Below are 26827 nucleotides of genomic sequence, written 5' to 3'. Positions count from 1 at the left end.
CTGCACTGATTCTTAATGCATTGACTCTAGTGAATCTCTGATTTTGATGACTTCACTGAGTTGGATCCTTGCAGTATAAATTGGCTTTTGGAGTAAAGGTATCGGGTTTCATTAGATTTCCAGTCTGTCTGGATGAATGAATGAAGGTTGGTACTTCCTCTTTAAATCAATTCTTTCATGACAAAACTGTGATTCAGACCCTCCCCTTGTTCACCACATGAATGCTGCATGTGGCTTGTCTTCACTTTTCTCCATTTAAATTATAAACAAGCTTTGTAAAGGGTTTTTGTTTCTTGCATTTCATTGGTTGTGCAATATGTTTTTTTGAAGTCCTGCCTGATCAGTCATTTATTTTTGAGGTATGCAATTCAACAATGCAGCAGCTTGTGCTTTGGGGGCATAAAGGAGAGTGGAAGGGTAGCTTTTGACAAATGTAGTTAATTCCCCCCAAGAGATGTCTTTTTAGAAGGCATTTCAGTTTAGGGAAAAAACTATCAATTTCTTTCACATCATGCGCAGAGAGAACTTTCTTCCTCTTCCATAAGTTGAGGCCACCCAATGGAACTGATGGTAAATTCTCAAGAGGCAAAAGAGAGTACTTTTTCACACATTACATAATGTATGTAACTTGCTGCCCTAGGATGTGGCGATGGCCTTTGAATTAGCTGGCTTTAAAAAGGGATTAGACAGATTCATGGAGGTGCTGTCTTTCAACAGGTGTTGGTCATTAAGGCTTTATGGAACCTGCATGGGACTCTAATCCCCAGAAGTCTGTGTGTTTTCCTAGCAGTGCGCAGGCTTCCCAGGGAGCAGTTCTGCACTCCCTGCCCGCCCCAAACTCCCAAGGAACTTTACACTGCCCAACCACCCCTGTACCAGTGCTGGGTGGCGAATTAAAGGGCCTCCACCACCAGAATGCTACCCAGGGCACTTGCCCCATGTTCTGCTGCCTCCTGGTGGTGGGGGCAAGGAATTCCAAGATCAGAATTCTGATCTAACCAAAGTGCTGCATACAGGTACAGCTGTTCACATGTTACATTGAACATAGGTACAGCAATACACTTCCTATCTGTACTATGTATGTGAGGGGCCTGTACCTGTTCATTTATTTTCATTTTAAATTAATGCAGGTACAGTCATTCACAAAAAACAGACATCTGTACACGTGTACGACATAGTATCGGATTAGAGCTAGAATACTACTCAATGGAGAGCTGGGGAGTAGAATACTACTGAATGTTGCTGTGAAGCAACAATGAGAGAGGGCTTTTACCTTCATATTTGTTTATGGGCTTCCTGGAGATATCTAGTGTGACCCTTGTGGGAGGGATGCTAGATGAGATGGATATTTGGTCTGATCCAGCAGGGATCTTCCTATGTTTCGTTGTACGTTTTTTTACATTGGGCTGTCAACATCATATAGTTAAATGTCAGAGCTCAACCGTTAGCAACTTTACTGTATTTCAAAAAATGTTGGCTCGGTGCATAGATGGTCAAGCAGCAGAAAGCTTGTGCAACAACTATTGTCTCTTAGAAGGCCCCCCATACCCCAATGATGAGAGTTCATCACAGGTTTGGAGACAGGAAAGCAGATGCAAGAAACTGCTTTTCCTGATCACCTGTTCAGTGCATATAAAGTGTGGAAACATTGCACACACATGCAGTTGTGTTGGGTGTTGGTCTTCTCCCCATTAGCTTCATGGGGAGAGTTTGTCTTTGCTGGAACATGTTTGTTATACCAGTTTGATGTTTTGCTATTGCTATATGTTAATCAGTTTTTGCATACTTCATTAAATCATCCAGTTGATATAATAGTTCTCTAAGTTTCTTGTTTGAACATACAAGGGACTGTATCTAAACCTCATCTTACACTCATGCTGTTGTGCTTATGCAAGAAGGGATCCCCCAGCTCTCAGGTGCAATTTTTTTTGTGGGGTGAACAGGGCCTGAGAAGAAGATGAAATTGGTCTTGGTTGCCTGTGGAATTAGGGTTTCTTGCAGCCAGTTGACATAAGTGGTTGAACAAGTGTTGGGTAGGTCTGCTTTCTGTTTTAAACGGTGGTGTTAGGGTAAAGGTATGTGATTCAACAAAGTCATTTCCTAAAATGATTAACAAAATAGGCTTGTATTTGTAGAAGCTTGAGTTAGGATGGCTGTCTCATTATTCTTTTTCTATATAAACCACTTTGAGAACTTTTTTTGGTTGAAAAGTGGTATAGAAATACTAGTAGATGTCTATTTTAACCAAGTTAAAGATACTAGCTTTGAAATGGCATATAGCACAGTTCATTGCCCCAGCTGCACATGACCTCTGCATACATAGGAGAAGATCTTCATACGGTAACTTTGAACTTGTGCATGTGGCTATGCGGAGGAATAGAGCAGTTAGGACTCCCTTCTGAGAGGTGTGGATGGACCTTGCTTTGTAGGTAATGGCCCAGTGTGCTTCAGTGAGAGACTGCAATGTTTATTTGAAATGGTTAGTTAAATATAAGATGGTAAATCTAATAAATTCAAATTACTTATGGACCTCCTTTTTCTGTTGTCATACTGTATCTGGTGTGTGTGTATATATAAATATAAATATAAATAAAAACAAACTTTGGTATAATAGATAAATACGTTACTTTGTGTATATGATCGTTACCCTAATACTGAAACATATTTGATCTTAATAAGTTTATTGCTGAAGTTTTCCTTTTTGTTACTAAGCTTAATGCTTCTGTATGTTCTGCAAAAGGGTTTTTTTTTTGGTATTGTACATGGAGAAGGACAAATTGAAAAGCTAGAAGACAACCATTGATTTAAACAATCTACAAAAGCTGAAAGAGGGAGAGAGGGTTGGGGCCCTCCTGAATTCCTTTTGTATTCATCTTCATTTATAGTACTATAGTATTTCCATTGTATGAAAGAAAGAGGCACAGTTTTCTCCATATCAATAGTTCAGTCTTTGCACCAAGGGGCTTGCTGCTTAATATTCACTGCTTACAGGATATTCAGGATACCCCACTGGGATGTTAAAAAAAGCTCCAGTGTTGCTTTCAGAAACACAAATCCTGCAAACTGGTTGCCTCTCTAAAATCTGGTTTCCTTTTTTTAATTGTCCCCACTAAAATTATTCCCAGTGAAACTTGGGGTTACCTTCTGTTAAATCAGAAAAACACTTGTTTGCCCTTGAATTAATGCAATATTCTCTAGATTATAGACGTTTCTGTCCCCTAACAACTGCGGTCTACACTTCTAACACTTTGTTAATATTCTTATAAGTATTGTTGACCCATACCTCTTGGGTTTTTTGAAGAGCTTGAAACTTTGTCATGATTTAATTCTATTTTCTCTCTCTTCATACTTGAAAAATTAGATACATAATTTCTTAGTGTTGTTTCTACAAATCTGTTTGATTGTAAACTGGATTTCCATTGATGCCACACTAGTGTAAACTAAGAACTATTGGCATCCTTGGTATTTTAGTCAGGATTTTTGTTGTTGGGAGATATTTTATCCTAGGATTTGTTGACCAGTCTTGTATATAAATGTCAGAAAAACCCAACCTGTTGTGTTTTCTGTACAGTATGTTGGTTCTATTATTCACTTTAAAAGGAACTTGACTGCGTTGTTCCATAATCTTTGGCAATCTCTGCATTTTTTTAAAGGCTAATTGTAAAATATGATCTTATAACAAGGAGAAAATATGTGCCAGATTGCTCTGAGTTTCTTGTTTCCAGGGAGATGTGACTCAGTAGTTTTGCTTCCGAAGAATCTGTTAACCCAGGTAGCTTTCTCTAGTTGATATTTATTTATAAGTTAGTGGCTTCATTCTATTTCTCAAATGAGAAATAAAGCTGGATTTTTTTTAAAAAAGCAACAATTTAGTAGATTTTACATTTGTAAGGCGGCCTAAATAAATGTGATATTGATAATTATCAACTTAATAATGAATGTAATAGCCTGGCATTAGTACTAATGTGGACTCTGCTAGGCTGTTTTTCAGTGATATTGTGGCAGTATGTTCATTGTTACGTCTGGTTCTAACTTCCTCTCACAGCATATTGGAATTAACTCCCCCCAACCAGTGTTAGTGCCAATTACTGGGCTCATGTTAGCAGAGGTTTAGCTTAATGATTGGGGGAGAGATCCTGAGAGCTTTTCATAGGTTGAGGAAGGCAAGTTCATGTGGAATGAGATATCACATGTGGAATGATATCTTCCCAGCCATAATGATGTGCATGTATTCTGAATCAAACTTGGACATCTAAATTTAAGGTTGGGGGAGTGATTTTGTGTGTGTGACTTAATTTGGGATTGGCTTGACTATTTTGGATGTTCCTTGAATATGTTGGGTAAGTTATTTGTACCATAGTCATTGATATATTGAATAATGGGGAAACTGGTTATATTTATATTTTTTAAAAAAATAAAAACTGCCCCTGTCCAAACCCAGCATAGCATCTCTTCAGTGGCTGCTGCTAGTATTTTCCTTCTGTTTCTCTTTAGATCAGGGCTGTGCAGCATTTTTCCTCCTGCTGTTGAACTACAACTCCCACCATTCCCAGCCAGTGATTCAGGGATGATGAGAGTTGTAGTCCAACAATAGTTGGAGGGCTGAAGTTATGCAGCCCTGTTTTAAATAGTGAGCTTTCTTGAGTCAGGGAACATTTTCTCATTCCTTTGCTTTGTAAACTACTTTGAACTTCCCTTTTGAAAAGCAGAATATAAATAGTTTTAATAAAAATGTCGAGATTTCTGTGTCTCTGTTATTGAGCTAAAGTTTAGGGATGTGATTGAAATGCGATTTGGCATCTGAATCGTGGGCACATACCTTTTAAAATAGAGGGCTTGCACAGACCCTTAACTAGGGATGTGCATGGAACCGGTAGTTCTGCCAGTCCAGCACTGGGGTGGGGCTCTTTAAGGGCAGGGGAGGGTGTATTTACTCCTCCTGCCACTTTCCCCCCGCTTGCACTCTGTTATTTTCCAAAATCCATGGGGCGGCAGCATATTCCTGCCGCCCCTTCCCCCGTTGTTGGCCGGAAAGGCGGAAGTATAGTTTGCATGTGTGCCCGCTGTCACGCGCTCACATCATGTGACGTGCATGTCGTGTGTGGCGTATGTGTGCACAACAGCAGGCACACGCACAGACTATACTTCCGCCTTTCCGGCCAACAACTGGGGAAGGGATGGCAGGGAGGTACGCTGCCGCCCCATGGATTTTGGAAAATAACAGAGTGCAAGCGGGGGGAAAGTGTATGTGCACCCTCCCCCCCCCTTAATTGTCACCCCCCCGGTGTCTGACCGCAGTTCCATGCACATCCCTACCTTTAACATGGAGGAGAGCAGGTCTATACCTGCTCTTCCTTCATTCACTACCACTTCTGTAATGGCAGCGCTCCCCCTAGCTATGACCATGTGTAGGCGGGGCGTACTCCAGCTGCCCCGCACAATGCTGGCATGCACATGGCCTCCATGCATGCCATGTTCAAAGGGTGTTCTGTTCTGGGCTTGAAACAGTCAAAACGCCCCATTTTGACATGGAATGTTCTGAGCTTGGAATGTTTTGCATACCTCTATAACCCCAAATCTTTCAAGTCATGGGTTAAGATGGCCTACAGACTCAGAATTCTACGCAGCTAAAAGTGTGAGTGTCTCCCACTTCTTGTTAACTTGTCACAAATTGCATCTCTACACTGGGTTGGATCAGGATACTTTTAAAACTCTAAACAACTCAGTTTCATAAAATTAAGCAGGAGGCCATGTGCATGCTGGCATCGTTCAGGGGCAGCTGGGAAACGCCCCACCAGCGTGTGGTCATAGCTGGGGTGAGCGCCAACATTATGGAAGTGGTGGCAAATGGAGGAGAAGCAAGTATGGCCCTGCACTTTTCCTTGCTAAAGGGGCTGCGTAAGCCCTCAGTTTTAAAGGAATGTGCCTGCGATCTGGATGCCAAATCACTACCCTACTAAAGTTCCTATTATACTTGTGCCCTCAGATCTCTTCAGACCTTGACAAATTTTATTTGGAACTAGGAGCCAGTCCCCAAATTTCAGAGCTAAATAATGGACACTTGTCAAAATTACCAGTCTCTTGATGGACATTGTTGGGGTGGGAAAGGAAAACTGGCTTCTCTCTGATCCTTTTACAAGTAGGCTACTTTAAGGAACAGGGCTGGTGACAAATATAGATTTTATTGAATAACTCTCTTTCTGAATATCCTAGGCACCATAGTTCCCTGGTGCCTGGGGTTTGTCATGTCTTTTCTTATTCATTTGTTCATAGTTCATTTTTAAAAGAGGGAAATTTGTTCTCTGTTGTGTTCTTGTTTAATGGAAAGGTGTGAGAGAATGTGTAGCTCTGGTAACAGAGCATCCATCTTGGCTCTGGGCTAGCCCATGCATTTTTCCCTGCAGTAGAGGTAATAGGGTTAGGGCATTCTTGCCCTACATGGTTATGGGGATATTAGTTATTCCACATAGCACTAAAGTTGGGTGGTACTTTCAAGAACTCAAATTCTACTCTTCTCCTACCCCAATATTAGTTATCTTAGCTAACTATCAGAAGCCCAAGTGTTGGAATATAAGCCCAGTTCTTATCTGGGTCCACAACTAACTGTTGACAAGGCTTGCTTTTTTTTAAAAAAAACAACTGTTTCTAATAAAATATGCTTTAGCTCAAAGCACATATTGATATCCTCTGTTAGATATTTGATATCCAGTTCTTGAAATGTGTTCTCATTGCTTAAGTAGTCTGGTCTTCAGGGCACTTATGAGTCCTGCTGTCTTGGAGTTCAGGTTCCCTTAAGCTCATGCTGCATAGCCAAGTCCAGTCCATCCCACTCAGCTGATCTGATTGTCTAGGTGAGTTAAAAGCTGACCCACATCACTTCCCTCAGTTATTTGTAGATTATAAAAATCTACAAATAACTGTATTGGATAGTCAAGTACACACCCTGAACTATAATCCTGAGCAGTTTAGTCCATCAGATTAATCCTGTTATATAAACAGGCTTTGAGGTTTCAGTACAAGTGTAGCACTTTTGCACAGAAAGCAATCCAGAATTGTCATGTCTGATTTTGAATAGCTGCCTAATTTTGCTTTCATTAAACAAAAACAACCCCACCTCACCCCAAGATATAATTGTTTCCAAACTCATCCTTATCCTCTTGGTTACTACTATAACAGTTGAGACTTCTTTGCTGCTGCTGCTACAAATATTTATATACTACTTTTCAACAAAAGTTCCCAAAGTGGCTGGGAATAAATAAATAAAATTGCTCCCTGTCCCCAAAGGGCTCACAGTCTAAAAGCTTTGGATCGTGAGCCCTATATTTTACTTAACCCTAACTCCACAATTCAGTTATCAATCCATGTCCTCTCTTCCTGGTCTTCTATCTCCCCCTCTCTTCCTTCTGAGGAACTTTTGGGGCATCCCCTTCCTTTTCCACCTTTCCAGGTACTACACAAATACCTGTGCATCTTAAGGGAAAAGGAGAAGAGGGCCAGGCAAAGGAGCTCATGCCATCAGCTCCTTAAGAGACCACCACTGTGCTGAGATGTCTGTTCTGTTTTAATTTTTGTTTTAGGTATTCAGTTGTAAGCTGCCTCAAATGCCTTGTCAGAAAGCTGGCATAAAATAGAGAAATACAATTAAAAATGTACCTGTAGACTAGGACTGTATTATTTCTGTGCTCATTACATGATGCATAGAAGTGACAGTAGAACTTAGGGATCAGTGAGACTTATTCACAAGTAAGTATTTAGAAATGGGGACTTGTGGCTCTTCCCTAACTTACTAAGAACAGTTCAACAATTGGACATATTACATAGAGAATGAGTAGACTGTCTTTCCTGAAAGGTTCTTCCGGAACAGTGGGATAGTTCTCTATAAAGAATCCATTAGCTATAGCAGCCTTGTAATGAAGCCCCCCCAAACATTGACTTCAAATTATTTTCCTCACCTGTTTCAGAGGGCTTACTTTTCTTGTTGGTAGCAGTGATGGGGCTTTTTAAAGTTGTTGGTTTTGTTTTGTTTTTTACTTGAAGCAGCTGGCAGCACACACACACACACACACACACACACACACACACACACACACACACCCAAGCTTTAGAATGCTCCACGAAATTGACTTCCTGGCACATTCTAGAGGAAAGAAAGTGACTGTCAGGAGCTGGCCACTAGGAACATTACCAGCACTTCAAATGCAGCTGAAGCCACCGTTGGCAACAGAGGTGTGGCAAAAAAGTTAAAGAAGCCTGTCAGTGTCGCTCATCCTTATTAAATTCCAGGTCAGCAATGGCAATGAGGCAGGACTCGGCTATAGGATGCTTTGTCCCAGGGCAAGCATTGAATGAGATAACCAAACAGGCCCTTTCCATCTATCACAATTGTGTTAATTGTGTTATTTCATTCATATCCCACCTTTCTTCCATGGTGGGAAGAAAACCCTGCTAACTTGGGAAAGAGGCACCTTTTAACGTGGTGTTTCTCTTTATTGAGCAGGGGGAGATTAACTGGCCCTATCCACCCCCAGCACAGTACCTCCAGTGACTGTTGCTGGTGTCTATCTTACATTTCTTTTTAGATTGTGAGCCCTTTGGGGACAGGGAGCCATCTTATTTATTTATTATTTCTCTGTGTAAACCACCCTGAGCCATTTTTGGAAGGGTGGTATAGAAATCAAATAAGTAAATAAGTAAATAAATAATGGTAGAATTCAAGGTAGTGTACATGGGGATCCTAGTGTTCTGACTAGATCCAAAGCTTCTTGTCTTTGACAGGGTGGCTGCATCATGTGCCCATGACTATATCTTCGAACTTCTTGATTTAGTGAGTTTTGACTTATGCCTTTAAATGTTAATAGCAATACTATTTGGAGGATTTATTGCAGTCTTCTCTTAAACCTGTGTGTGTTCTAAAATAATTTCACTCCATGGAGCAAAAATCTATAGTCTGGAAGACTACCCAGTCTTGTCCTCCCAACTCCCTCGACCTGTTTGACAAGGTTAGCAGGAAACAAGCTTCATTCTGCCTTTAGAATTATGATGATGAATGAACTTCCTGGCTGGCCTGTACCTCTGAGGTAGTTGCCTCAGGTTGTTTACTGTGCTTGGCCCCCACCTCATGTAAAGTGATGGTAAAGTGAGGTTGTTACCACAAAGTAAGAACATGTTAAGGCAATAACAGTGCCTTGGAAAGCTCATGAGAACTAGGTTTTTTCAGCTATTTTGAGATGTGTATGTAACATGATAATACTGTGCTCCTCTTGTCAGACTGGCGAAACAGTTGTTGCTCAGAGATGTGGAGTAGAAAAATATCCAGAACAGAGAATCTTCCAGAAAACTTATCCATACTTTAATTTTCCAGTGGAATAAATTTCACCAGGGTGGATTTGATTTAAATCAAACTGATTTAAATCACGATTTAAATCATGATTTAAATCACTAGCAGGGTGGATAAAAATTAAAAAAATCCGATTTAAATAAAAAAAATCTGATTTAAATTTAAAAAATCAGATTTTTTTTGTTTTAAATCGGATTTTTTATTTAAATTGGATTTTTTTGTTTTAAATCGGATTTTTTTTATTTTTATCCACCCTGCTAGTGATTTAAATCGTGATTTAAATCAGTTTGATTTAAATCAAATCCACCCTGAATTTCACATCTAAAGTTACATTGACTGATGTCTGGACTAGCATTGCACATGTGCACCATTGCAAGTTCCAGGCTACCATTGTGCTGCCACTTGAGCTGTGGACTTTCTCCAGTCTTTCCTTCCCTCTGAAGTCCACTGCACATTCCCAAAATATGTCCTTGAGGTTCATATGATTTTTTCCAATTTGAGACACATGCAATGTTAATATAAATAAAATTAGCAGTCTAAGCAACAAATAAACTTTGTAGAACAGCTTTCCAGCTAAATGAAAACTTAAAATGAATGCTTATCAAAAATTGGTTTGGCCAGTTAATTTTGCATCTTCCCCTGAGATTATTGAAGAAGATTATTTGAATGGGGCACCTTGACTGCCCACTTGGCATTCAGATACATCCTCCATTAGTGCGGCTGGGTGTATTTGATGCTCTTCAGCTGACATAGAAAAGCTAAAATAAATGCATTCCATCTGCTTGGTTTGTGGCAACTATTTTAAAATACAAAACTTAGAACATAAAGACAAAAGTGTGCAATTAAGTGTTCTTGTATCTGTCCATAACAGAATTTTTTTTTTACAAACATGTCCCATTATTCATTCATTCATTCATTCATTCATTCAATTTTTATACCGCCCTTCCAAAATGACTCAGTGCGGTTTACAATTAAAACAGAAACCATTAAAAACAATAACAAAACAGAAATATAAATATAAACCCCAATTAACAATTAACACATCTTAAACAATTAAACTATCAGAACAATTAAAACCTTGAAAACCAGGTTAGCATTAAAACAATTACAACTAATTAACCCCCCCCCCCCAGGCCAGGCCAAACATTCCTAGAATGTATTCTAGTTACAATTTTGGCAGACAAGGAGAAATTGAAAAATGTGTGGGGTTTTTAATGGAATATATGCAATGCAAATGGTAGCAGCTTCTTACATTAGGTTATATTCATTTTCTTCAAGAATAATGAAGGCTTGGATCCAGAAAATGAGAGAGAGATATTGTTTATGGAATGGGGCTTTTATGCCTTTCCCTTCTCATTGCAGCCCTTTGTGCTTCCCTCACACTGCAAGTTATTCATGAGGCCACAAATTAATAAAACAGTTATCTGGGTATAAAGCAAATAGTGCCATAAAGAAGACACGGCAGATTTAATAACTTAGCATTTGAAGTTTTTTAAACTTTAGATAGATAGATAGATAGATAGTATAGCCATATGGTAAAACGGTTAATAGCAAAAAACTGTAAAACAGTTAACAGCAAAAAACTGTCTACTCTCTTCCTCAATTGTTCCCTTCTCTTCAGGGATGTCCTGCTAACAGGTTATCTTGCTCTAGTCTTCAGGCTAGCTGCTGTTGTTTCCATCTTTTGAAATCTACATTTCTGAACTGATTTTTTTTTCATAAAGTAGTAGTATTTTACACTGCTTAAAAAGTTTTTGTTACTGCTTGAATATAATATACAGTATACATTGAAGACATGTTCATCAGCCTACCCAGTGGATGTGGAATGAATTTCTGTTTGCAGATTTTGAAAAGTAGTAGTAAGGATTGTATTTTTTAAACAGCTATTTAGGGCTTTCCTGCTCCAAGCCAGTAGGGATGTGCATGGAACTGGTTCCGTGTACTCCCAGAAGGGTGGGTTCCTTTAAGGGGCAGGAGATGTGCTGCCTACCTGCCAGCCCCATCCCTCTCCCGCTTCTCTCTCAGTTGCTTGGACTGAACAGCCCTCCCCCCCACCCATTTCTAGGAGGGAAGTCTGGTTGCTCTTTGGGGCCAAGTAGGAATCTTTTGGGTCACACCTGATTGGCCTTGGTGTGCCCATTTTTGCTTACTTCTCACTGAAACTGATTTAGGGTTGTCACCTTCTGATTGGTCACTTGCTGATGAGTGTGGATTAGTTTATTAATTGGTGTTTGACTGGAGGACCATTTAAGGTGAGTAGGCAAGCCAAGGAACAGCCTTTGCGGGTTTTGCAGCCCTTGGTCTGGGATCTGCCCCTACTCGGGGGCAGGCCGGCACCCACCCCTCAGAGTTTGGCAGCCTGGGTGGGTGGGGCTGCCTGACCTCCCCTCCGCGGGGTTTCACCCCGTGGCTGTTATGATGTTCGGATTTAGTCTGGGCGGAACTTATTCTCTTATACAGGTGGCCCTTGTTACCCACAGTTGGGCAATGGAGACCTGCGCTCGTTATTCGTGGTTTTAAAAAGAGGCAAAATGCACCTCTCTCTGGTTCCTGGGTGGATGGAAATGATTTCTGATGTCATTTCTGGCCACCATTTTGCAGGACCTAGCCATCTTGTGGCTCTTTCTTTTTAAAGACCCCCCCGCATGATTTTTCATGGAAAATTGGGTGGGTGGGGGCATTGCTGGACAGCTGGAGACCTGGAGAGAATGGTACAATGTGTTATTTCACTTATTTCTGCCTCCTCACTGCTGTTGTTTTTAGCCCTTTTTAAAAAAACCTTGAGGAACCTAACCCTCCAATTCCAATTGACTCAAGGTCCTGTTATCCATGGTTGTAGGCCAGAACGGAACCCCCACAGATAACGAGGGCCACCTGTATAGGATTGCAATGTTTCTTTCTGTTCTGTTTTTGAAAAGTGTATGTCATTAATACACCGGTGCCCCCACTCTTGCTGTTCCCAGTGGGAGGTAGTGGTGTTGAAGTGGATTGTGTTGACTGAAATACTGAAGTATTGACCTAGAGTGATTTAGATAATTCTTAGGGGCTTCCCATTAAAATTCAAATTGACTTGATGTAATTTTTCTAGGTTGCCAGACTAACCTTTTGGCGTATCCACTTATTAAATGGATAGAGAAAAGATAGTGTTTTGGGGTAAACACTATTGCAATAACATTTTACAGGTGGTAGTGCATAGTTGTAGCTCTTGGCTGTGCTTTAGGAGGTGTGTGTGTGATGCCTGTTCTTGTAGTTAAATTGGTTAATGTTATAGTCCTTGACAATACTTCTCAATGAATGAACTATGCATATTCAGTCATGTGAATCACATATTGATATTGATGATGCACCTGTATGCAACTGACAATAATTGATGTTTTGATGTTGAAGCTTCAAAAATGAGTCAACTTAAGTTTATATATATAAATATAAACATTTTTCCCCATGCAGTTTACTTTGTTTTCTCTCATTAGAGCTTCTACTATATAAAGAAAATGTTAAATATTTGTTGTTTGAAAAAATAGTCAGAGAGAGAGAGAGAGAGAGAGAGAGAGAGAGAGAGAGAGAATGACTATTTTTTCAAATAACAAATATTTAACATTTTGTTTTCTGTATGAAGATATCCTTTATATAATAGAAGCTCTAATGAGAGAAAACAAAGTAAACTGCATGGAAAAAATCCTAGAATTTTTGTTAAATCCTAATTAAATGCTACATAGTATTTACGCATTTCTTTTCATTGATTGATATTCCCTTTTATTAGTTACTATTTTTTTTTAAGCTCTAATTACCAGTATAAGTTTAGCTTTGGTATTGCTGTACTTATGTATAGTTGCACTTATGTGAACTGGTGTTTATCTGTGTTGGTATTTCTCCCTCATTCTTAATGACAGTGTGGTTTCCCACTAAACATTTCTCCATTCTCCTTGCCTCCTTTCTAAGTTTATACTATAGTACATGGTTAACTGACAAATATACTTATTCGAAATATTTGTGTTAATCTGTTTTTCACAGTGTAAACTGATGTGTGCAGTGCTCTGCCAAAGGGCACAGAAATAGTTTGTGACATGACACAAGAATAGAACTGATTCTATTCTCTGGATAATGTTACAACGTAATGTGTTGCTCTAGAGCTGTGGTAATAAAGTAGGACATGGTTTATACAATTGCAGAGTGACTTAAACTTGCTCATACATGTAAGTTATTCAACAGCAATAAAGAACAAGGAGTTAAAATAAGCTTCAGTACATACCTCCAGTCTCACATAGTACAATTCTACAATGTTCATGATACATAACATAATAGAGGTGTGCGCGGAACGTTTTTTGTGTTGTTTTCCGAGCTCGGAATGGAACACACACTTGCAGAACATATCGTTGGAACAACCTGCTGATGATGCAAATTTGGAATGTTCTGAGTTGTTCTAAGTGCAATTCTAAACATTTGTTGTTTAAAAAATTTATGCCTAGTGGGGTGGTGAGCGTTATTTATCTTTTAAGAAGTGATTACTGGCTGTACTGCTGGCACCTGTAAGTCTCCCTCCCAGTCAGAGCAATGGCGGCCCACCTGCCATCCCGCATGGTGGTGATGCGGCTCCAGCACTGACCTGGCCTCTACGCATGCACATAGGTCAAGTCAGTGCCAGAGCGCCACTGCAGTTCTGACTAGGAGGGAGACTTACAGATGCTGCTGGCCTGGCAGTACTGCTGGAAATCAGTTCTTAAAGGTAAATAACTCTCGCCAGCACCGCCCTCTCTGACCTTAAATTTTTAATATATGTTTTAAAGTGTTTAAAATGGCACTCGGATTGGGGCTGTTCCATTCTGAGCTTGAAACAGCTGAAATGGCCCATTTTGATGCAGAATGTTCCAATCTTGGAACTTCCTGCATACCTCTACAAATCTTTCAGGTCATGAGTTAAGATGGCCTACAGACTCAGAATTATACACAGCTAAAAGTGTGGATGTCTCACACTTCTTGATAACTTGTCACAAATTGGATTTCTACATTGTGTCAGATCAGGATACTTTAAAAACCCTAAACTACTCAGTTTCATAAAATTAAGCATTTCTTTTTACACAATCTTATCTCCATATGTCAAGGCACATAACCTTCATAAATGCATTATGTCAGAAGTCAGTTTCTAAGGCTGGTTATCAGATGCTGGTATACCTTAACTTTTGACACAGAGGAGCTGCCATACTGTGCATCAGAGAGTACAAAGTAGTTGGGCAGTGCTTCATACTGGACTACCTCGCTGGGGCTTGAATTGAATATCACCTTTCAAGCCTTAGGCTTTTCATTTTTTCCAGAGAACAATCATTGTGAGGTGAACTTCTGTTAAAAAAAAGAAGAAGAAGGACTGAACAAGAAAGAAGAAGAAGGAGGACTTTAAGAAGAAGAAGGACTTTAACTAAAAGAAGAAGAAGGACTTTAACTAACTAAAACCCAGCTTTGAAATGTAGCTCTCTAAATTTTCTCTAGCATGTATTTCGAATGCTACATTCATGTTATCCTCTTTTTGCTCAATGAGAATTGTGTTATATACTCTGACGTGACTGGTTGCATCCAGTCTGCCAATTATCACAAATAAGTAATTGGAAGGAAATTTGAGTGAACACAGAGCCAACTAGGGGCCTATTGTATATGAATACTTCCATAATTTTTTGTTAGCATAAGATTACTGAAAGCTCATCCTGATAGGATATTGTATAAATTCTTCCATTTTAGTTACCAAACTTTGCTACCTGGAATGGATTGTCATCCCAGTCTAGACCTAATTCTTAAGTGTTCACAATTCTCTCTTGCTTTTTTAATATTAAAAAATAGTATAAGGCAAGTTTCAAGAAGTTATCAGCAATGTGCCTGTAGAAATCCAAGTGATTCTTAGAGTTGATGGATTTTGCAGTGAGCAGCTGTACTCCATTTTACTGGAGTGTTTTATGCCTCCCCATACAGTATCAAGTTTTTGTTGTGTTTGAATTTGAAAGCTGAGGCCTGTCCTGAACTCCAAGTGCTTAAATTCAGGAATTGTCCACACCTAATTTGCCAGGACTCATTAAAAATTTCTTCCAAAGGGACAGATATGTGCCTTCCAGAACATTAAATCTCATTAAATCTAGAACATTAAATCTAACCAGCTTGGCATTGCTGGGGACTTCCAGGTTATTGTGGTTGGTGAGGGTGCTGTGTGAGTCTGGGTGGGAGTCTAGCATTTGATGGGTGTTCTTTCAGTTGTGTGAACCAGCCGAAGGTGTAAGTTTTAGTATCTTGTTGTTTTCTGAGATGCCTAGAGAACAATTGTTATGGGACAGCTATATAAATAAAATGAATAATAGTAGTCCCCATGTCACTTATTAAATCCTATCCTTACTTGGCCATATAGCAGCCTGCAGTGTCAGGACTGTGTGATTAGGTACGGAGCTTTTCACCTCTACCCAATTTAGCCATATGTTTTTTGAAGTCATTTGTGTAACTGGATTTTGCCTTTTAAGTTGCCCAATACCAAATGTCATTTCCAAAGCCCAATATTTGGTATATTTGAGGTACCAAACAGAGAAAAAATTGTACCAGGAGTTGACACAGATGTTTGTTGGGACCAAAGCTGATATTTTTCTGGGGTTTGGATGTTAATGTGGAGTGTCCATTACTACTAGGTAATTATGCCTCTCTCTATATATATTTGTAAGCTGCTTTGGGAGCGTATTTATCTGAACCGTGATGAAAATAATTGCTTTATCGCATTTGAAAATTGTAAACAAATATGTGGTGTATCTGGGGAGGAGTTTAGCCTCTCCTTGATGTTCTGAAATAAGATCTTGTACTTTCATCTTGTACTCTTGATAACTGGTATACCGTGATTCAACCTGACTGTGTCATATTCTGGGGACAGAATAGATTCCCCTTGCATATATATTTTTTAAAAATTAAAAAAACTAGGAATTGATGGAGTTTAATGTGTTTTGGGATTAATGCACATGGTACAACATGGTGGATGTCCAAAAGAAAGTCTGATCACCTACTGGATAAATACATTGTATTTCTTGCATCAATATTTATATTGCTCTAATCACACATAAAGCTTTTATTTGTTTGACACTTTCTGCTATTGATTTTGTTAAAACAGTTGGAGCAGTGCAAATTAGTTTACTTCTGTAAATACTCCTGTTGTGTTCAGAACACATTCATTATTCATGCCCAGTTCAAGCCTTCCTTTAATCTACTGTGATAGGCTGCCAACTTTCAAAAGTTAGAAACCTGTATGTACATTTGTGACTTGGTTCTCTGGCTTTTCACACAGAAAGATTTCCTTAGAAAGGATGTTCTCAGTATTTTCCTTTCTATACTAACTTAGTTCTAACATGCTTCATATTTTGTGATTAGGTTACTTGAATCCTGCTTAAAAGAAAATGTTGGGGTGTGCGCGTGGTATTTATACCAGCTGTAGAGAGCGCATGTTAGGCTTTAGGCACTTTGTAAGTGGCATAAAAGATAGTGGCAGACTTGAAGAACTTGTGCAGTTTGACCCAAATTTCCAAGAGTTTGTGAGGGTGGGTGGTGGGTGGGTTGTGGCAGTGGGTCTGAAGAAGGAGTTGGCCCATTTCCACATAAGGTTAGAATTGTATTAGGTTCCTTAGGGTGAATGCCTGCTGATTCTATTTGGTTGCAAGGTTAGTATTGTATTAGGTTCCTTAGGGTGAATGCCTGCTGATTCTGTTTGGTTGCTAACTTGCTGGGAAAGTTAAGACAGAACAGCAAACTGTGGTTGGTTGTTACAAGAATGAGCAGGCACAAGCCTTGGGCTTGTGCACTTTCTCTTCCCCTTTGCACAGAAAGGGAGGAGATGAGACATTTTCAACTTGCTGTTTGCAGCAAACGGCAGCTTCTGTTTCAATGAAACGCTAATTCTGCTTTGTGCAAACATTTTGTTTGATATCCGTACTGAAGAACAAACTATAGCTTGCAGTGAATCAGTTTGTCATTTTGTTCAAATATTGCAAATTGTGGATTGTGCAAATAGCAACTAGAAATTTCTCACCCTTTGCCTCTGAACATGAAGGGGGAGTGGGGTCATGTAAGCCCAAAACTTGTACCTTCTCATTCTCTTAACAACCATCCATGGTTGGTTGTTGCATCTGAAATGATTTATCTGCAGCAGCAAGTGGTACTTATGTTTTGCCCACAGTGTAAATAGAAGTGGTATCCTTGCTAACTGGGCAAAGAGGCACCTTTTACTGTGGTGATTCTCTTTATTTAGCAGGGGGAGAGTAACTGGCCCTATCCACCCCCAGCACAGTACTTCCAGTGACTGTTGCTGGTGTCTATCTTATGTTTCCTTTTAGAATGTGAGCCCTTTGGGGACAGGGAGCCATCTTATTTATTTATTATTTCTCTGTGTAAACTGCCCTGAGCCATTTTTGGAAGGGCGGTATAGAAATTGAAATAATAATAAATAATAATAATACTGTCCTGAAGGCATTGGGCCTTATGGAAGAATGAAGTTCTCTTAAGCCAGTTTGCCATTGCTTAAAGTAATTGTTGCTGCCTTTGAAACCACAGACCTAGGAGTCTATAAATTTTGGTTGGCCTTGATCCTGCCTAAGAGGCAAGAGACAACTTCCCTTCACAGCTCATAACAGTAGTGGTGGGATCCTCTACATCGTCCTATGATTGGGAAGCACTCTCCAAAGTACTGTGCCACATGGATGATCTCCAAGCCCTGTTGGCCTCCTGAACTTGCACCTGGAGGGTGACTTTGATGCTGTTTTCTCTTCCCTTCATCGGCCTGTCTCTATGGCTGTCACAGCTGCCTCTTTCCTTTCCTCCTTATGGGAGGAGAGCATTGACTTATGCACTGAGCAGTGGCTAATGCAGAGAGGTGCTAGGAAATAAGGATGAGAAGGGAGGAGGAACAAGTGGGAGCTACGTAGCCCAGGATGTGTAGAAGAATACTGGAGAGGGGATCATTGCACTTGGCAGAGGGAGAAAGGGATTCTCGTCATGGTGAGTGGGTTTCTGAATTCCTGCCATGGACTGAATTCTTGGCTGTCTGGCAGCATCACTCTTAGTCTGTTACTCCAGGGCTATGTAACTTGTTGTGCTAACCTCATATCTGTGGTTTCTTCAGAATTATCTGAGCTCTTTTAGTGCCCCATATTGAATGAATGCCTTGTTCTCACCCTGATCCTTTCAGCAGCAAGTTGGCAGTGACAGAACCTGCTGCAAGCCTTGGCACTTGCTGCTTTATAAAGTAAATGCTGACGCTAGCAAGCTCTGATATAGTAACAGAAATTTAGAGCAGAAGAATTACTGTCAACTCATGGTGTCAGATTTAAGGACTGCTAGGATTTTCAGGAGCATTCCACAGAGAGCCCAGAGATTTGATGAGAGATTAGGAGAACTCATTGTTCATCATTCAGCTGCATCCATATTTGCTGATCCTGGCAGTATTGCAGTTTGAAAATGGATTGAATTTGTGTGTACATGGTCCTCAGCTGCATACACTAACATGTGAATATTTGCTTCAGGTTTCAAGGTTCATCAAGTGACTACTCTTTCTATGATGGCAGGAATACCCCAATTCCTTGTTCAGTCATCCATTTGGCATTAAAATGCTTGGTAATGCTAACTGGGCCCCTATGTTTGCCTGCAGCAAAAGATAAAGAAAATATTATTTGGGGTAAAGTAAACAAATGTCATCTTCTATTCTTGTGTGCTGAATTGTGCACACCTGTGCAGAAAAGCAATGGAGAAAAGCATAAATAAATCTGGACTAGTATGCACGGTAGGTGACTGTTATGTGGTACATTAGGCCCATTCACACATGAAATTCAACACTCGTACAGTGAGTATACATGGGTACAATCATTCACATGTTATGCTGAACACAGGTATAGCAATACACTTCTGTCTGTACCATGCATTTGAAGGGCCTGTATACAAGTTCACTTTTAAAATGAACACAGGTACAGTCATTCTCACAAACACATGTACTGAGAGTACAGAAATCTGTACACTCATAGCATAATGTCTGAATTGGACTACTGTAGAGTTGGAAAGGATTATTCTTGCTCCTCAGTCTCAGATCTTATGCAGATGAATATATAAATGTTCAGGCTTATAAATAACAGATAATATGAGTGAATATGGGCAGTGGTATGAGTATAATCTATTTTTAAAAGATGGGGTATATGAAGTGATGTTGTAACAGCTAATACAGATAATGTTAATGTCTTGAGAAAAACCTGTCCCTGTGTCAGCATTCACAAAGTGAACAGTGATTTGCTTTAAAACATCATACAGCACCATTTTATTTTATTTTATTTTATTTCTATACCGCCCTTCCAAAAATGGCTCAGGGTGGTTTACATGGAGAAATAACAAACAAATAAGATGGATCCCTGTCCCCGAAGGGCTCACAATCTAAAAAGAAACATAAAATAGACATCAGCAACAGTCACTGAAAGTACTGTGCCTGTGGTGGATAGGGCCAGTTACTCTCCCCCTGCTAAATAAAGAGAATCACCACATTAAAAGGTGCCTCTTTGCCAAGTTAGCAGGGGTTAGCATTTAGTTAGCAGTTAGCATTTAGTTGTTTTGAACTGACAAGAGACACCTATATTTATCCAAAGTTTGACTCACCCAATGGGTTTCATGACTATTTCATTAGCTGTAGAATCGAGTAACTGGACTATTCTAGCATGCTCTGATCTCTAGCAGGATAACCAATGCTAATCATACAGCTTTGCAAATACTGAATTTGCAGTTCTTATGCATTTTGAGGTATGCTGAGGTAATGTGGCTATCCCAGATAAATCACAACTGTTCAACTCTTGTTTTCTCTAGGATCATTAGTAGGCTTGTATACCACCAGAAATATTGGACCAATGCAGATCTGATAACTATATGCAATAAAAATAAAAATGGGGGGCCCGTTATGGACTTTTTGGCAGTATTGGGTAGGCACTGACCTTATTTTATCAACAATCCCTCAGAAATTGGCTTGAAGAGAGGGTCTCTCCAAGTTGGCTGCAGACCTGGATTTATAGGACTGTGCCCCCCAAATTGCGGGGGGGGGACTAAGGTAAACCCCGCCAGGAAGCACCCACTGGGCCAGTGGGCTCTTCTCTCCCCCCAGCCCATCCCGATTTTGGAGTTACAGTGCTTAAGAACCAGGCCAGTGTATACAGTTTCACTCCCTCTACAAAAAGAGTGTGCATGAATTTGAATAACTAGGCATTTTAGAAACCAGAGTAGTCTTAGTGGTTTACTAGGATTGTAAAGCACTGGACTTAATCCTAAACTTAATTTCAAAACTTTTAAAATACAGTTTCCAAAACAGACAGGACTATTCACTTCCTGCTCAAAAGAGCATTGACAGAGCCAACTCAAAACCCTTCCAAGGCTTCTTGGAATCTTAATGGATCCAATAACCTTCTTGGGCGGACCAGTCTAATGGGTCCTTCATTCCTGCAGAGGTGGGTTGTGATTGCAAGTCCTACCTTAACAGATGGTGGTCTCTTAACAGGAGTCCCTATCCACAGAACACCACCCTGATCAGAGTAAAATACCAAATTGAGCGTGTTGACCAGCAACATGCGTCAGTTCAGAAACCACAAAGCCAAGGCTTTCCAAAAGCTGTACCATCGTTTTCATGGTTGCTATAACTTTCTGAGCTGCTCCTGACAACTTGTTCTCATAGTGAACACTCAGTGAACAATCAGTAGCCAGGTTCTTGGCTGAGAGAGCGTATCTACAGCTTCTCCGTGGAACACCCATTTTTGCAGATGGAAAAGAGGCCAGGCCTTTGCCCTCTAGCTTTAAAGCGGGGTGTGTGTGTGTGTGTGTGTGTGTGTGGCGATCTGGCTCCAGCACTGTGGGTCTCACACCTGTCTGTAGTTCAAAGAGTATGCTAATTTCCTCCTCTGAGTGGTGAGAAAGTAGCCCTGAGTGGTGCAAAGTAGCCCTATTTCCTGTGTCAGATAAGATTAGGAAATTGGTGAACTCTCCCTTCAAGATGATGGGAAGTCTGTGTTTGTCACAGGTGGTACCACTGTATTAAGTAACCAGCCTCCTGATCCTGCTACAACTTACTCCCACGACAAAAAATGTGTAACTCATGTTTTAAAATATACATTAAACTGCATAAATCTAATAATGTAAAATAGTGACACAATAACCATAGACTGTTCAAATATGAATTCTAAAAAATGTGGATACATTCAGTATATCAAAATATTACATATATTTAACAATTGTTCATTTATAAAATTTAAAACAATGGCCAACAATGCACTGTATTTAACCTACAAGGCAATTCTTTATTCAAGCCAAATGGGGACCACTTTTTCAGTGTATGGATCCAATACAGCTCTCTTAGTGCCAGCCAAGTGTGTACATCCATTCTCCTGTTGTGGGTCTATTCTATACACCAAAACTTCAAACTTTGTACCTGATGTTGAAATTCTATAAAGTGTTTGACCAAGAGAGCTTGCATTTTCTTGTTTCTATTACAGCGTTTGTGTTCCACTATTCTTACTCTTATCTGTGTTGTGGTCATGCCCACGTACATCAATCTACAATGACACTGTATAAGTACAAGTCCCTGATGTGATATATTCTTTGACTCTGGGGATTTTGAAATGTTGTAGTCTTTTCATAGTTGCCACAAACAGAACAGTGTCCACATCTGAACTGTCCCTCAGGTACATTTCCATTTATCAATTTGGCATCTTTAGTGGATCTATTTAATGTTACTACCGTGTTTCCCCCAAAATAAGACAGTGTCTTATATTAATTTTAGCCCCCCAAAATGCACTAGGGCTTATTTTCGGGTAGGTCTTATTTTTATTGAAGTTCAAAAAAGTAAAGTACATTTATTCCTGTTCAACAATTATACGGTACAAACTACTGGTACATTAACGCCTGTTCAACAATCAAATCAACATGTACAGTATTCATGTTCTACAAACTACCGTATGTTAACTGCTTCTACATTTATTCAAATACAATCATGTCATCTTCTTCTAGAATATCATCATAACTCTTCATATCTGAACCTGCAATTCCTTCCTGGATTTCTTTTGACTCTAATTCCTTTAGAATTAATGGCCCCAATCTCTCATGTGCAGCAATACTGCTCTCCTTAAATGAACACTTCTTGTCCAGGTAGCCTGCTTGTAGTGCATTGGCAACACAGCTTTCAGTGATTTTATCCCACGAATTCTTCACCCAAGTCACCACCTCTTGCAGCTTAGGCTTCACAAAGTTTCCCCGCTGATTTCTATCCATTCTGTTTTCAATGTAATCATTGACCTCTATTCACAAATGGTCCTTGAATGGCTTGTTTATTGCAATGTCAAGTGTCTGGAGATGGGCTGTCATTCCTGCAGGAATCATTATCTGATCTATTCTTCTCTCTTTAAGGAAGTTCTTCATGTCTTTAGCGTGGTGAGTGCTAGCAGAATCCCAGACTAGCAGACCTCTTTGGGCACCTCGCAAAACATGTGGAAACATTAAATCTACCCACTTTCTTATAACAGCTTGAGTGCACCATGCCTTCTCGGTTTCAAGAACATAAATACCTGAAACACAGTCAGTCTTCTCTTTCTTGCCCTTAGTGATGATAAGAGGTGGGACCTTCTTTCCATCCAGACGAATTGCCAAAATACAGGACACCCGAGCACTTTCGTAACCAGTGGAGGGAATGTAGATTGACGAGGCGCCCCTCTGATCAATTGTCATTTGAGATCCTTGACCCATATACACTGCAGTTTCATCCATAGCAATCATGTTGGAGAGTTGGTATTTAGTAAAGTCTATGTTGTCAACAAAAGACGTAAATGCTAATGCACGTTTAATAATTTCAGTGTCAACCAGCTTGAACAGTGTTGTTGATCTTCTTAGAGACAGATCATATCTCCGAAGGAAGCCATCCAGCCAGTGTTGTGATGCTTTGAAATTGGCTGGGCCTAATTCTAGTGGTATGTGAGGTGCCATTGCAAGAGTAAATGCTTGAATATCAGCCCTACGCACAACCAAAGTCTTCGCTCTCCTGTCAGCAATCCATTCACAGATCATGTCTTCCAGCTCAGCAAATAATGGTTGCCGACCTGATCCATACTTGCGCTTCTTAGCATGTCCCTCATCCATCTTGTGACTGAGGTTGTCATACTCTGCACGCCATTTTCGTACCATGCGGAGATCCAGCTTTTGCTCCTTGCAAAAAGCTGTTAGATTCTTTCTCTGGGAGTTTTCCACGACCCCTTTTTTGTACTCAACGGAGTAGCTCTTTCTTTTTACACTCATCTTGTCTGGGGGTAAAAATATTTATCCGATGTTATGCACTGGGGTGGGGGGGTACCTTTAAGAGTGGCGGGAGGGTTTACTTACCCCTCCCGCCGCTTTCCCGATCTGACGCCGTAATCCTCTGTGTAATTGGGGCAAGATTATCCTTGTAACAGAAGGAAAGAGGCAAGGAGAGACTTCTACGGGGGAGACGAGCCTTTGAGGCACCTCTGCCCCATCGACCTGTGCAGATAGCGTCAGCATCAGCCGGCTTGAAGCCATCTGTGCCGGACGCTGCTGGGACTGTGGAGAGTCTCCCGCCAACAGGTCGCGAGACTTGCAGTTCTTGGAGTCGCGAGATTTGCAGACACTTGGAGACAAAGCAGCACTCGATCTTCGCCCTCCAGGCAAAAAGAGCTCTTCCCCTACCGACTCCCCCTCTCACATCCATGGAGATCAGAGCAGTTGAAGTGCCGGGAAGGGCGAGTGTGGCGGCGGCGGCTATACCCCTTCCCTTCCCCGACGTCATTTGCAAAAAGCCCCAGCATGCGTGCTTCCCAGGCCGTTTTACTTCCCAGGTGCTTTCCCTCACCGGCCAGGTCGGCACTTCCCCTCCCCTCCCCTCCCCTCCCCTCCCTGCCCACAGGCCTGGCCGGTGCTCCCCCCCCCCCGGCAGTACTTTCTTTCGCCATCCGGCCTGGCCGGGGCACTTTGCTTCCCCCACCTGCCTGGCTGGTGCTTTCCCTCACTGGCCAGCCTACCAGCTGCCACCTCCCATTTTCTCCCCTGTCCCCATCACTATCTTCCAGGCAGCTGCTCGCAAACTGTCATGAGAGCTGCCACGTATGGGATTAGCCAAGGGTACGTCTAGGAGAATTATATATAAAGAAGATAAATGTAGTCTATAATGCCTTGAGTTCATGACATCGTAAATGCACATTTAAACAGTAATGTTAATGTTTATTAAACAGTTTGTGAGCAGTTATTGTCACTCTTTTCTGAAGGTACATGCGGGTGGGATAGGTATTATAGATTATAGCAACACTGTGGAAATGTGGAATACAAAAATGCCCCACAATGAGAAAGAGAGAGAGGTTAAAATATAAGTAGTAATTATCTGGGTTCTGAAAGAATGGGCAGATTTTGGGACATGGCAACAAATGCTTTCAGACAACCTTGTTTTGTGTGTGTGTTTGTTTTTAAAGCATTCACAAACTCCAGTAGGGTGCTTCTTTGAAGTGCTTTAAAAGAATTTGTTTCATAGGACATCAATCTGAACTTGGTTCTAGCAATATATAGATATTGATGCCTTCCTGTAAGAGGAGACAGGAAATCGGAAATATAAAAAGAGGAAGTTGAGGAGGGGGGAAATAGTCAAGAAAAGCTCTGTGATATATAAATTATGCAAATTGAGCAAATTCACACAATTTCTCCTGCAGTTTTGCAACCTTTGCTGAAGATCTTCTCTTGTTTCTGATCATATAGTGCACACATGCTTTCAACTATATTTTTTACAGTCCTATGGGTCAGGATGATATGATTTCAAACCAGGGAAAAAACATGTGTGGTGCTGCCACTGCCCCCCAGAAAACTTGGTGAATGCTCAGGAAAAAACCCTGTTTTGTCCCCCCCACCCCCCAAAAACAAAAACACCCAAACCCAGTTTGACTGAAAGTGATTTTGGTAAAATTATCAGGTCAGGTCTAGACCCATCTATTTATAGATGAAGAGAGGCTTGAATTGGAGACTTTCTTGTTCATCGCCCACACCCTGGTAGTGTTTGTGTTGCTAGATAACACAGTGATATGAAGGTGAATATAAAACACAGATCCCAATTTGCTCAAAGCACATTTAATAGGCACAACTGATAATAGGCACAACTGACAAGTGGACTTTGTGTGGACTTTGCAGCAGGGTGGATTTGATTTAAATCAAACTGATTTAAATCACGATTTAAATCACTAGCAGGGTGGATAAAAATCAAAAAAATCTGATTTAAATCAAAAAAATTGGATTTTTTGATTTAAATCGGATTTTTTTTATTTTTATCCACCCTGCTAGTGATTTAAATCGTGATTTAAATCGTGATCTAAATCAGTTTGATTTAAATCAAATCCATTTGCAGCTTATATAAACTTAGTAATTAGTGATTTATTTTGGTCTAGTCATTCACAAGAGTAATAATAATTGTACAATATCACTCATGCCTATTATGGTGGTATATTAAATGTGCTTTGAGCATAGTTAGGATCTGTTCATGTTGCTACAGTAAAGCACTTGGTACAATGAAAAGAAAAGAAAAAATCTTTCTTTTGTCCTGATCCAAAGCTACATGCTTGGTTTAGAGATTACCAGATGCCTATTCTACTAGGATCAAGTTTGTTCAAAATGCACTAAATCAGTATTTAAGGTAAGAACCAATGAAAGGTCATACTGCTGCCCCCAAAATTGTGTTTGGTTGTAAACGTCCCACTTGTGTGTGATGAGTCTGCCAAGTTACTGTTCCTTAACCTAGGTGACTGCCCTATCTGCAAGGCTGTAAATGGATTAAGAAAAACATTTTAAACCATGTACAAGAAACTAGTAAAAAGTAGTTTAGATGTCAGCCTTCTATTGCAAATGGTACCCTTTAACAGTTAGGAGGTGGTGTTTCTAAAGCACATAGCTCATTTTTATTTGAAGAGTTAAAGTTCTACATCCCTGGATTCAGTAAATAAACCTGAAGTTCACAGACTTCTAGAACTCAAGCCCTAAGCTTACTTTTCTTTCCTGATTTCCCCCCTCCAGCTTTTTGCTTAGACAGAGAGTCTCATGCACAATCCTATGTATTAGGATCCCTGGATTGGAATATAGGAGGAATAGCACTGCAGGTTTACTTGAGACAGTCTTGTGAAGGAGTTAGATGTGGAACTCATGGAAGAAATTAAGTAAGTAACAGTGCCTGTCTTACTCAGTACTTTGGCCACAGAGGTGAAGGTAGGAACTGAGTTTCTCCCTCGAAGCAGGAGGTCACGGCTCACAAAGGGGTTAACTTCCACTCCTTGCTCCTGATAGACAGGAAATCTCAGGTGTTTTTCAAGTAGCTGAAGTACGTCCCCCTTCTCCCAGCATGCTCAGGTGTGATTCCCCAGTTCCTTCCTGTCTTAGCTCCTGAATAGACGCACCTGGGCAGGCTCCTGCCCGGGACCATCCTTTCTACTCTTTTGG

The 26827-nt window shown here is 40.4% G+C and overlaps 2 protein-coding genes across 7 annotated transcripts in view; one reads left to right on the top strand and one right to left on the bottom strand.

Moving 5' to 3' along the window:
- Positions 1 to 21112, bottom strand: part of LOC128352853 (uncharacterized) — a 39750-nt gene extending 18638 nt beyond the window's left edge. Inside the window, exons 1-2 of the mRNA XM_053313424.1 lie at positions 20905 to 21112; positions 18910 to 18980 (exon numbers count right to left, since the gene is read on the bottom strand). Of these exons, the coding sequence (XP_053169399.1) occupies positions 18910 to 18980; positions 20905 to 21112 (279 nt within the window). The remainder of the gene's footprint in view (positions 1 to 18909; positions 18981 to 20904) is intronic.
- The window catches only part of SIPA1L1 (signal induced proliferation associated 1 like 1), a 320297-nt gene that overhangs the window by 58756 nt on the left and 234714 nt on the right, over positions 1 to 26827 (top strand). The gene's annotated exons all lie outside the window — the stretch shown is intronic.

This window comes from Hemicordylus capensis, chromosome 1 (assembly GCF_027244095.1).
Source record: "Hemicordylus capensis ecotype Gifberg chromosome 1, rHemCap1.1.pri, whole genome shotgun sequence".
In the NCBI taxonomy this organism is placed as follows: Eukaryota; Metazoa; Chordata; class Lepidosauria; order Squamata; family Cordylidae; genus Hemicordylus; species Hemicordylus capensis.
This window is presented reverse-complemented; position numbering and strand designations above follow the sequence as displayed.